The sequence below is a fragment of the Uloborus diversus genome, chromosome 8 (assembly GCF_026930045.1).
Source record: "Uloborus diversus isolate 005 chromosome 8, Udiv.v.3.1, whole genome shotgun sequence".
Classification (NCBI taxonomy): domain Eukaryota; kingdom Metazoa; phylum Arthropoda; class Arachnida; order Araneae; family Uloboridae; genus Uloborus; species Uloborus diversus.
In genome coordinates this window covers 102,486,513-102,500,116 of record NC_072738.1, presented here as the reverse complement: position 1 = coordinate 102,500,116, position 13,604 = coordinate 102,486,513, and the positions used below count along the sequence as shown (strand labels likewise).

General features: G+C 34.9%; 1 protein-coding gene across 1 annotated transcript; it reads left to right on the top strand.

The window, feature by feature from the left end:
• Window positions 1-5,943: 5,943 nt before the first annotated feature.
• Window positions 5,944-7,159, top strand: LOC129227530 (germinal-center associated nuclear protein-like). Its single transcript, XM_054862105.1, has one exon. It carries the CDS (start codon window positions 6,030-6,032, stop codon window positions 7,041-7,043), a length of 1,014 nt encoding a protein of 337 aa, XP_054718080.1. The 5' UTR covers window positions 5,944-6,029; the 3' UTR covers window positions 7,044-7,159.
• Window positions 7,160-13,604: the final 6,445 nt, after the last annotated feature.

The window sequence follows — 13,604 nt, the reverse complement described above, 5'->3', positions numbered from 1 at the left end:
AAACAGTCTTTATGAAAAAATGCCCAAAGTCACACTTACTACAAGAAATTCCTGAAGATGCCCCACGTTGGGCGCCAATTGTTGCGGATCCGGGGCGACTTCCAACTTTCTCTAAATGACGACACAGTTCTTGAGAAAAACACAGGAGATTTATATACACTATGTACAGGAAAAATCGTTAACAACTGCTAAATTAATCATCAGCAATTAAGCAAATATCAATCGACACCGTAAACTCAACGGTTACACACGCATTGACATCCAAATACGAAAAACAACACAGCGAAATGCCTCGCAATGAACAGAGCTAATACACTCTCAGTACAACTTCTCAATCGAGACTGACTTTTTATGCCGCGGAGGCTATTTAAAAATCCTAGAAAAGATTCCACAATGTTCCATTGAGAAGTTTCGATAACATTCTACAAAAATATCTCGTACTTTCTTTTTATTCATTCACAAATTTTATCAATGAAAAAATAGGGGTGCCGTATACTTCAGTCGAATGTACGGGGGCTGTATATTCATTATAAGAAACTATTTACAGGTTACGTTACCACAATAATTTTAGTTGAAAGATAATTTAATAAACGCCAAATTTAGCTAGATTACGACAAATTAATCACAAAAATAATTACTATTTACAGAATTTGTAACACTATGTTTTTATTAACTGAAATAAAATAATAGAGCTTCTATGTGTGTGTGTTTTATTTTCATGTAAGATGTATTTTTCTCGAATTTGTAGCTTTAAAAATGCAATTCTAGACAATCTTTGAGGTGTTAGTTGGAGGGGAGGTTCGTTTTTCCTGCCCTCAGAAATGTTTCAATTTTTGAAGTCTAAAACGCAATAGTTGGTCGTTTTTGGCAAGGTTAGGGCTGGCGTCCAGCAATTTTTTGAAATAAAAACGGCATTTTTCGAAGATCTTCAACAATGTCAGGGGAATTCCCCAACATTTTTTTAAATCTGAAACTGTAACTCTACTAACGCAATTAATTCTAGACGAACTTGGTGATGTTAGGGGGGAGGTAAGTTTCGAGAACTCTCCCATCGGAAATTTTTCGAAATTAAAATCTCTAAAGCGCGATTGTAGACTTTTTGGTACCGTTATGGAAAAAGATGGTGTTTAGGGACTCCCCAGCAGTTTTTTGTTAACAACTACGTGTTTATCAACTTTATGTAGAAGTTTCAAGAATTCAATTTCAAACGATCTTAGATGATGAAATGGGGAAAAAGATGCGTAGGCATCGTAATGTTCAAAATTTACTCTATAAACACAATTCTGGACGATTTGATGATGTTAGAGGGAGGGGCATTTCAAGGGCCTGTCCTTGGAAATTTTTCTAAATTGAAGTCTTTAAAACGCGATTGTCGGCCATTTTTGGTTACATATTAGGGAATAAGATGGCCTTCATGGACTCTTTGATTTTTTTTTTTTTTGTTATTCTTGTCCTAAAACAATATTTTAGAGTTTAGACGATCTTTAATGGTGCTGTTGTTTAAAAATATTGGGCTCCCTTCAGGCTCGGGCCAACAGGTGTCTCTTCTCCCCCCACCCCGTCTTCCTCCCATAAAAACTCTTATAAAACTTTACACTGCACCGATTTCGACCTGGGCCCCTGAACCGGGCCCCTAATTTCCGATTAGGCTAGTATCTTGTTACCAAGATGTGCCAAATTCAGCTCCTTGATACATCCTGAGTAAAAAATGTAAAAATCATGATTCTCACGTTTTTGTAGCATATTTTTCCCAAGATAAATTTTTGTGAAAGATATGTTCCATGTCTTGCCATTTATTTAATACCGAATTCAGTATTTTGGAAGTTGTCTTGTTATTGCTTGTTTTTATCTTACTTCTACTGCATACTGCTAATATCTTATGAGAAAAAAATTTACACTTACTCTGCTCTTTTTCATTTTATGCATTATTTGTGATTGAAAAAAAAAATGTTTGCTTGGAGAAATATTTCGTCACATTTATTTTTAACTTAAAACGGGTGTGTCTTTACAAAGTTATAATCATTTTGTATGACTGTGCAATTCGCAACTCCAACGAACTATAGGGGGCACTGCAGTCACTGTCTAATGGCGGAATTAAAAACTAAAACAAACGCATGTGGTAACGAAGAAAATGCTAAAAGTGTTGTGATTTTTGTTGTTATGTATGATTTTTTCGCTTTATTCATTTGAAAAGATTTTTCAAAGTCTTTTGGTTATTTTGACCCATATAGAAAGAGATTAGAAACCAAAAAGTATTACGAAAGTAAACAATTAATGCAGAACACACAGTAAGTTGTTCTGAAGCAGCCATTTTCACGATGTTGAATTCGGAATTCATAAATTTTTGGTTCGCTTCGAACGGCATTTTCATTTTGTACCGTTTTTTCTATACATTAGTACATCTTAAGTTCAGTTTCGTGACATTTCCGGCATTTGTTGACATTTTTGTCACATAGTGCACATACGTGGCAGACTGTCAAGAGTATCGTTTAACACTAGATAATTTATTTCTATGACTATATGATTGGATATCTAAAGAAATCATGCATTTAATTCATTCGTCATGGAAATGATTTACCAGATATGCGAAATCTTGTCAAGATACATTATTCTTTCACACAATTTTAAAACCATAACCCTATAAACAGATTTTTGGCGAACTTTTATTTTTTATTGTTCAAATTCTTAACGTTCTTTCTGGATTTTCCAATCTGTTCTGCGATAAATATTTTCAAGAAAATTTATTTGCATACTGTCTATTTCAGTAGGATACTGTAGTAACAAAGGTTATTTAAATCATTTATGTGGAATTAGGTTAAGGAAAAGTGTCCAGTCAATGTTGTTAAGTTCGTTTTTTTTTTCATCGAATTGAAAAACTGATATTTATTCAAATTCACTCAGAACAAAATTAATAAAATGTGTACTCACAGTTTATATATGGTGGTAGTTTTCTTTTCAGTTGATTGACCATTATTTCTTTTTACTTATCGAATTCTGTAATCTTACTATCATTTTATTCCACTCATGATAAAAATTAAAAATGGATTAACTAAAAACGCGAAATCTCGCCAAGGCTACTTTGCTCGCACAATTCCAAAACTATAACCCTAAACAAATTTGGCGAAACCTTTCAGCTGAGAATAAAAGGAATAAAGTAAATTCTTTCTCGGTTAAACATTTTTCATTTTGTTCTACGATAATAAATTCAAGAAAATATTTTGCATACTGTCCATTCCAACTAAATGCTGCTGTAAAATATGATTAGTTAAATTAATTTAAGATTAAAAAAAACTCATATTCTTACAAATTCATACAAAACAATAAAAAATTTTACCTGGTATAACGTTATCCAATTTTGTTAATCCAGAGTTTTCTTGTTCACGCTTCCACCATTTAATACTTTTTTGAAAGAAATAAGGAAAACTAACATTATTTTGAGAAGCTCGAGAATACTACTAAGGGACGAATTAATTTCTGTTGTTGAAGGCGTTCTTAGACATGTTGAATGCGTTACTCAGAACAAACTGACCGCGTTTACGTCAACAGATACACGTGGAGCGCAACGTGGCAATGTTTTAGTTGCATTCGCAGTTTTATAAATCACCGCAAGGTAGCGTATTCGAGCGCTGGAGTTCCGAATAAACTTCTGAAAAGTGTGAGGAAACTGCTTTAAATTATTTCAACTGTTCTAGAGTCTTTGAAAATTTTTTAAGTTTTTGAAATTCCTTGAAATGTTCTTCAATTTTGTCTCTTATCAAGAAAAATAAAGTATGAACTGTCTTAAATGGCCAGAATATTACTCTTTCGTTCTTATTTTCTGAATTTCTACATCATTTCTTTTAAACCATTTTATACAATTTTTATACCTCAGGGCATATGATGAAAAGGGGGGGGGGGGATGTTGGAGAAGTGATCAAAAACAAACTACACTAAAAGCCGATAGGAGCAAATGACGATGTCCGTGCCTTTTTCAGCTTGGACCCAGGAGCCTCTGCAGCACCACCGCCCACGGTCCTATCCTGGAATACGTTTCTCCTGGTCGGGAGCATCCATGTCTTACACACGCGTACGCTCAAACACACACACAAACATGCTCATACACACAAGACTTTACACACATACACACACGCCTACGTGCATACACACAGGTCTACACACACACTAACCTATACACACACACACACAACTATACACACGTAAGCTCCCAGGAGGAGGATTAAGGCTCGGGGGGGGGGGGGCAGGTACCATTTCTAGAAACAATAGCCCCCGATGAGCAGGGTACTGTCGTAACTCGTAATTGCGAAAAACATAGTTTGAATTCAAAATTTCAGAATTTATTTTTTTTTTTGAGCAATCACGATTGCTTATTGTTCTCATTTGACCGTTTTTGGTGTCGTGCCTTTTTCAACTTGGACCAGAAGCCTTTGCAGCACCACCGCCCACCGTCCTCTGCTGGCGGCGCCGCGCGGCTGCTCCGGTTTTGAGCTATCCGATCTCCTGGTCGGAGGCGTCCATGTCCTACACACACGCACGTTCACACACATACACATACACGCCTACGTGCATACACACAGGTCTACGCACACACACAACTATGCACACGTAACCGCCCAGGAGGAGAGGCATGCTTGGGGGGGGGACAGGAGCCGTTTCTAGAAACAATAACTCCAATGAGTAGGGCCCTGTCTCACTTCGTGATTGCGAAAAACATAATTTGGATTCAAAATTTCAGAATTCAAATTTTTTTTTTTTTTTTTTTTTTTGCGTCGTTTTGAACTTGATGAGCGTTTTGCCTTGTCCCCCCCCCTCCGCTCTTGAACCTTTCTTTTTTTGAATTATATATATTTTTTTACTTTATTTGCTTCCTCAAACGTCTGAGCCTTCGTTTTTTTATACGCCCTCAAACCTGTGTGCCTTTGTTTCTTTTTCACGCCCTCAAACCGGTGCACTTTCGTTTTTTTTTTTTCGGTCTTCGGTAGTTTTTTTTTGGTCTTCGGTAGTTTTTTTTTTTTTTTTTTTTGTTGCACTTTCAGTTTTTTATTTTTTTGCCCTTTGGTAGTCAAGGTTGGCGCCCTCTTAGGGGGACCCAGTCCGCTTCTGATCATAAATGATAAATAAATTAACTGCTACGCGCATTTGTGCATTGCAGTCTAGATTCTGGTTCTCACAAGTAATTCGCATCTCCAGAGCTCGAATACGCTACCTAGCTACGGTTTACAATATACTACCGGAAAAGGTAAAACATTCCATTCCACATGTGTTCTGTGGGGTAACATACAGGTTTCAGATAGTTTATAGTGCAATGTAGTTTCAGAACAATAGAAAAGAAAGCGTCCTACGAACACTATGACAAATTACTGCCCTTCACTAATCATCAAAGCAAGTGCAAGTTAAAAGTTACGGCATTTGTTTGTTTTACCTTTTTTATCCGCCATTAGACGATGGTTGCAGCGCCCCCTATAGTTTATTGGGGTTGCGAATATCTTTATGGATCTGTGGAAACAAAATTTAAATGATTTGTTTTTTTGAAACATAATTTCTTCATGAAGCGAACATCACATATTACAGAAATCTGTCAATCTCGTGTCCAATCGCTCCTTAGGAGTCAGTCAGTCAGTGAGTGGTTCAAGTCTTCAAGTCGACATGTGCCTTATCCGCCTTAGGAGGTTATGTTCGAATAGAGCAATCGGCAGCACTGGTTAGTGCGGTGAGTTGGCAAACTTGCCTGTTGAGTTATCTATGAACTGGTTGTTATATTCGAACACACACTTAGTCGGTTAAGTTTGCCTGTAACCGAGTTTGAGGCAGTCATTGTTTATTTGTTTACAACATTCATTTACATTTGCTGGCAACCACTCGGTCCCGTTTAAATAGACATTTTCCTTAAAACTTTGTCTTCTCTTGACTTATAACTATACACTAATAAAATGTTTTAGAAATAATGAAAAATGTTTGAAGATAGTGCGCTAAGCGTAAATGAGCAAAGAAAACTGCGCATCTTTTAAAACAAAATAAAACTAGACGGAACTATGTGTGATAAAGATCTCATTATTGGTACATGTAGCAATATGTGCCCAGAAAAAGAAATGAAGTGGAGGGAAAAAAATAAGTTATTACATGTATTGGAGATAAAAAAAGGAGGAAAATTTCCAGAAGCTGACCCTGACAAAGCTATTAAACAGTTTTCACGATCAGCTGCTGGGAAAGTACAACCTTCGCCATCAGATCTTAGGACACCTTCAACTCTGCTGAACACGACGAATTACCTCATTAATGAAATACTACCTTTAACTTCGGTGCCGTTTATTACAATATATGATTTCGTTAACGATCGCATTCAGGCTATAAGGCAAGATATCGTAATTCAAAGAATTAAAGACTTCCATGCAGTCACAATTATGAAAAAGTGCATAAGATTTTACATCCTATCAGCATACCTACTTTGTGAAGAGCCCATAACGGCTTATGATCCACATTTAAATGAAAAGCAACTTGTAATATGCTTAGACAACTTACTGGCATTGAACGGGCAGCCAGAAAGTAATGAAATTTCAGAATTTATTGCTATCCATTTTGCTCTTAACATCCATAATTCTGAAACTTTTTATAGATCCACCATAATGAATTCTTACAAAACCGAATGGGCAAATAAATCAATCAAAGCATGTTTTGCATATCTAGAATGCAATGTTGCAAAGTTTTTTAAAATAGTCAAAACAATGCCTATAATACTGTTACTGTGTTTTTTTCAGCTCTTCCAAAAAATTCGTAAACATGCTTTAAAGCAATTCAACACTGCTTTCAGCTCTAGTATGAGTAAATTTCCTTTGGATGTTTTGTGTGATCTGTTATGCTTAGAAACAAAGCAAACAGCACTAAATTTGTGTAAAATTTATAGTATTAGAGCCGACACTGATTTTTTATACTTTGACAAAAAAGTTTTTGACTCGACTGAAAGTACGGCATGTTCAAGAAAAGAAGAAATAATTGAAAGACTTTTGAAGGATGTAAAGATTTCAGATCTTATTAATGAATTCATGTAACATTGCCTGGAAAATTTTCTATTAAGTCGTTATTTTTGTACAGTAGTATAGTCAAGAGGGGACTGAGTCCATATGCTTTATTTTTATACACATGTCATCTCATTTTGTTAAGTTTTAATGCAGGCATTTCCCCACTTTTACTTCATTAATTTATGCTCATAGTTGCACTATTACAATTTTGTCTCTACATGTGAAGAACAGAATAATATTTAAATGCCTGAACGTCCTATTGGAATTTAAATATTATTAATAAAGAATTAAATTAAGATGAATAATTTTAAATATTATTATTGAAGAATTAAATTAAGAAATTAAATTAAGATATACAAGAGTGCCTACTTCTATTTTATCATTTGACAAGATTGAGAATTTCCACCCACCCAAAAATAGGATGCCCCTGCATGCATTATTAATTTAGACAATAAGAACTAACCAGCAAACAGCACATCATATTTTTTTGTATGTGTTGTAATATGCCAGATAGAATCATTTATACTCCTCTTTATGAAAATTGCAACACCATGAAGGAAGCATCAAGTTGAATGAAATTTAATACATTGTTGAGTGATAATGGTACTAATAGATGATTACATTTTCAAACCAAACAAACAATAAAAAGAGATAGAAATTAGTATTTTGTATGGCCACTATGCACCGCAATACGAGCTGCTACACGACTTGGCATGGAGTGAAACAAAGTTTGAATATCTGCCTGCGGAAGAGTATTCTATATTGTTTGTATGCGCAACCAAAATTCGTCTGTCAAAGCAACAGGACGAGCATCATGAGCAAACGCCGCCCAATGAAATCTCACACATGTTTAATCAGTTACATATCCGGGGAATATGCAGGCCAAGGAAGAAGCTGTTCCTGCTATGAATCAAGGTGGGATTTGACAGTCCTGGCGACATGTGGACGAGCATTATCCTGCTGGAATACAGCCTCTGGCAATTCTTGCAGGAAAGGAATAACTTGGGGCTGTAAAACTTCGTTTATGTATTGGGTACTGTTCAAATTGTCCACAATTCATAGCAATTGTGATTGTCCATGATATGCTATGGCACCCCAAACCATAACTCCGGGTGTTCGTCCACTGTGGCGTTCGATAATGCACTCCGGAATGTGCCGTTCACCAGCATAGAGCCTACCACAAATTCGGCTATCATGGTTCCACAAATTGAAGCGGGATTTGTCAGTAAAGACGACCTGCTGCCAATCAGCACGCCAGCTCATATGCACATTGGCCCATTGCAGCCACATGCGGCGATGGTTTTGCGTAAGAGGAATCCTGTATAAAGGAATCCTTGCACACAGCCCACGCTGCAGCAGACGTATCCGAATTGATGCAGCACACAATGAACCACCTGTAACTGTTGACCACTGTGCTGCCAATTGTCTAGAAGAAGCTGTGCGGTCCGTCAGCGCCATATGCACCAGGTGTCTCATTGCGAGCTGACCTCACATTTCGGAATCCACTCCCGGATTTCCGAGCTGTCCAACCCTTGTCCGTCCACTGCTTCCAAGCACGCATGATTGTGCTGCTGTTACGCTGCACAATAAGACAACCCAACTTTCCGAAGCCCAACTATTCCACCTCGTTCAAACTCCGAAATTTGCTCAAATTTTGCTTTCCTTCATCAAAGAGGCATAGTAAAGATTCAATTAATGTTTACTCTAGCATATAACCACTGATAACCATACATGCCTCGCTATAGCCATCTATTTATATTTGGTTTGATCCGCCGTTCATAGGACGCTGCTCAGCATACGCATGCGCTATCAGTCTGCAATTCTAATAATTTGCATATCATGCCCTACTTTACATTTCCTGCAATTTTCAGCTCACTGGTTGCTTGCAGTGAGATTTAAACACGGAACTTCTGTTTGAAATCTGTTTCTACACAGGGGGCAGATACAGACTACCATTTTAGGCGGGGGGAGGGGCACGATAAGGAAAGGACCCCTCCCCCATGAAGGAACTAATGGTTTTAGGAATTAAAAAAATCCTAAAATTGCGTAGGTGTCAACAAAAAGCACCAAATTAGCCAGGAAAAAACGCCCATAAAAGGCATAAATGTTACACATTAATTTTGAATCAATGAAAAGAAGTAGTATTTCAAATATTTACTTTCAAAAATAATTAAAAAATTAAGAAGACTACTGAAATTGTTTGCATTTTATTCATATAGTGTTAGAACAATGTGGACAGATACTATTGTTGACAGTTTAGGGGTTTTATAATCCTCCCCTTGTATCAGCCCCTGATTGTATGGCAATTCAGAGTTAAGTCATGTATTAATATGTTTCTAAATGAAAAATTACATAAAAATTAGAATGTTATTTTTTAACTGGGTCGATGCTTGTATTAATTTACAATTTTATCTCACTTGATATTGTACAGTAACATTTCTTTTTTTTTTTTTTTAAGAAAGGAAAATGTTAACGGTAAATTTATTCTCTTTAAGTTTTAAATTCATAGTAAATAAAAAAAAAAAGATATTATTTGAAACAATAATATGTCATTAAGCCTTGTGTAGTTTTTTTAATACTTTCTTTTTCAAATTATGTTTTGAAAAAATTGTGAATTTAATCATGACCTTCCATTTTGATAGTCATGAGTTTTGTGCCATTAATGCCAGGCATAATAAAGAACTAGTTTGAAGCGTTGCCAGTAATTAGAAACTTTTTTCTGGAGTTAACACATTTTTCAGAAAATCAAGCACTTTATTCTTAGTTCATATTTGTTCTTTAAAACCTGGCATTTCCACTCATCAGATCAATTTTGATTTAAATTATTTTTCCTTTTCAGAAACTCATTTATGTATATTTCTGTAAGTCATCAATTTTATCAATTGCTTGAAAACTTTTGCTACCAGTTACTGCTCATTTGATTGAACTGCTCGCCTGTTACAGAGAGAGACTGGAAATCAATGCATTACTTCAAATTAGAGGCAAAACAAAATGCAAATTATTTCTTGAAATGTTAACAAAATATCAAGTAAAAGCCTTGGTTGTAAGCCATTTATTGCTAGATTATTTTCTCCCTATTATCATTATTTGGAAGTGAAGTTGCCAGCAGACTTTTAGAAAAAAAATGATACTATAATGAATCAGCTCGACATGTCGAATTTTTCCAAGGGGGAAGGCAAAGGGTTTCTACTCAGTGTAAATTATACCAAAAAACCACATCTATGTGCATGAAAATAAATTAATTTTCTGATTCTCCCTAAATTACAGGCCTGATATGAACATTTATCAAAGCAACTGGGAATTTTTCTGCTCTTCAGGTTTCTAACTTGAGGGTATGCTCAGAAGCTTAGGAGTAAAGTGTACATATTATAAGCTTTTCCTTTCTTTATTGTCAATCCATACAGGTTCAATGGATGGGTGCGCTCGACCATTTTAAATTTTTTTGAAACTAATATCCCTAAAAGTTGCACTTGAAAGATGTTTAAAACCACTTTTATTTTTTCTCCAAACTGGACCTTTGATTTTTTCGAGATCATCAAAAGTGATTTTCATGGTTGAAAATGGGACTTTTAGACCTTTCCATTTTGGCCAAAATCTATTTGAATTACAATTATGGCAGTTAATTTTACTCTTTGATGTAGAAGTGCATAGGATGATAATCTCACATGTTGAGTTACGTGGCTGCAGCTTAATAGTTAAAGTAATGGCAACAGGTTCAAGTTCAAAGTCAAATGTATAAATTTTACTCATTTTAACGGGAGATAACTCGTGTAGGCGACGGAAATACAAAATGAAATACAACAAAAACTAATCACTGGAACCATGCTAATATGAGTATTTAACTGTTGCCGTGTTTTTTTTTACAGTTTATAGATTACAAAAATTAGAAAAATGACAAAACTTACATTTTTAGACCCCTGTAAACTAAAAGGGGATGGAATTAAAAACAAAGTTTCTTGGCCAATTGAATATTCCATTCAAGTACTATGCATGTTACATATATTGTTTTGTATATTTGGTTTGTAAAAAAGATACAGGTCTTTGAAATTAAGCAATTTTGCTAATTAATTCACACACTAAAACAGATAAAAAGTAAAAACTTCATTGCATCTTCTTAAATTACGTATATTGTGCTCTGCATAGTATATTATACTAAAAAAACATATTGTAAATGTCAAGTGCTACACTTAGGTCATGGAAATAAGCGTATGAGATATCGTTTACAGGGTTCAGTCATAAATCAGGCAGAAAATGTTATGGATCTGGGTGTCTTTATAAATCAGGACTTCAAGTTTAGTCAACAGTGCAGTATTGCCAGTAACAAAGCCAACAAAATGCTTGGGTTCATCAATAGATCTATTTCAAACAAATCTAAGAAAGTTCTTCTGCCTTTATATAGGAGTTTAGTAAGACCTCATTTGGAGTATGCTGTTCAGTTTTGGTCGCCTTATCTGAAGAAAGATATTTTTGTATTGGAAAGGGTTCAAAGAAGGGTAACTAAATTAGTAAGGGGACTCTCAGATTTAGATTATGATACCAGACTTAGTAGGCTTAACATGTATAGCCTGGAGCAAAGGAGAGTCAGAGGGGACATGATTCAGTTATTTAAATTTATCAAAATGAAAGATGTAAATGGATTAAATTTTTGCGGGGAAAGCAGGACAAGGGGTCATTGTTTTAAGCTATTTAAATCTCAGGCTAACTTGGAAATCAGGAAAAACTACTACTTTAGCAGGGTCGTGGGCACTTGGAATAGCTTACCGGAAGAGGTGGTAATGAGCAAGGGAGTGGATAGCTTTAAGAGGGCCATTGATCTTCATTGGGGACTAATTAATTGACTAGGACCAGCCTAGCTGGGCCCAGTGCCTGTTGCTGGTCGTCACATTTGTATTTGTATTTGTATTTGTAAGTATAAAAATAATTCTTTTAATTTGATAACTTAGAAATATTTGGTCATGAATGAGTAGTTCATACTTGATTGACAGCTTTAGTTCATTTATAGATTATACTGATAATCTACAGACACAAATTTTCAATACATACAAAAATACTCTCTGTACATTAACTTATATAACTTGCCTAAACACATGTAATAACATTATCTGCATAGTTGAAAAGGGAAAAAAAGTACATTTTTCATTTCTTGCTTCAGTGTAGTTTTAAGGAAATGAAGTCACACAGTAGTACTATAGTTCTGCTGATGACACAGTATGTAACGTACTGAAATACTTTACTCAAATACACAACAAAAATAGAAAGAACTTTGTTAATTTATGTAATCATGAAAGAGATCTCAACTTGAGAGCTGAATGGCATTTCTATGCACTATACCATGGTAATGGACAATGTAACGGAATCGGTGGAACCGTAAAAAGAATTGATGTTACTAAGACTACCTTGCAAAGAACTACTGGATGTCACATTTTAATTCCTACAGAAATGTATATCTTCTGCATTTTTGCTACTAAACGTTGCATGTATCCTTGTGAGCACTCAGTATATTAAACTAGCTGAAAAAATGCTGCAAGAAAAGTTTAACTCTGCAAATAAAATACCCAATATCACATCTAATCACTGCTTTGTGCCACTCTATTTAAATATTATCACAGCAAAAATATTGTCCCCTAGCGATAGGTATGAAGAATAGTGTGTTACTAAATTGACTATTAAAAGAAAATGCCCATTATTGTCAAAAAGGTTATTACATAGCTTGTGTTGATCATTAAATTTAGAACCCCCGTCATTGTTTTGGTCCTGGTACAGTTTCAAAGTACAGTAAAGCCTGTAAAGTTGACCACCTTTGTAAGTTGACCTCTTTTTTCAGGCACGGAATTAGCCTTCATCGTATAAATTAACCTCTGTAAGTTGATCATCTGTTTAAGTTGACCAATAAAGTAGTGCACCGCAAGTGGTCAACTTACACAGGCTTCACTGTATCAAATTATGAATGTGCCTTGGTAAAGCATTCTAAAACATACTTGAGTCACCTTTACAACTATAAGACTACTAGATTAGTTCATTTTTTCAAAACTACACCCAAACAAGAAATAAAAAACTTACTTTTTAAAGTTTAAATTTTATATATATATAATGTTTTTGCCTATGTTTAGGGAAATTTAGATATGTTAATATACTGAGAGTGTGTTTGTATGTTTTGAAAATTTGTGTGTGTAGATTATCAGTATAGTCTATAAATAAACTACCTAAGCTGTCAATCAAGTATGAACTACTCATTCATGTCCAAAAATTTCTAGGTTATCAAGTTAAAATAATTATTTTTATAGTTACAATATGTTTTTTCAGTATAATATATTATATACAGCAGAATATACGTAATTTAAGAAAGTGCAATGAAGTTTTCACTTTTTATTTCTGTTTTACTGTGTGAATCAACTAGCAAAATTGCTCAATTTCAAGTACCGGTATCTTTTTTACAAACCAAATACACAAAACAATATAGATAACATGTATAGTACTCGAATGGAATATTCAATTGGCTAAGAAATTTTATTTTTAATTTTATCTCCTTTTGGTTTACAGGGGTCTAAAAATGTCATTTTTCTGATTTTTGAGGAGCTGTAATCTATAAAG

Coding starts and splice junctions, on each gene's coding strand:
- LOC129227530 (XM_054862105.1), top strand. CDS start 6,030: ATGTGTGATAAAGATCTCATTATTGGTACATGTAGCAATATGTGCCCA.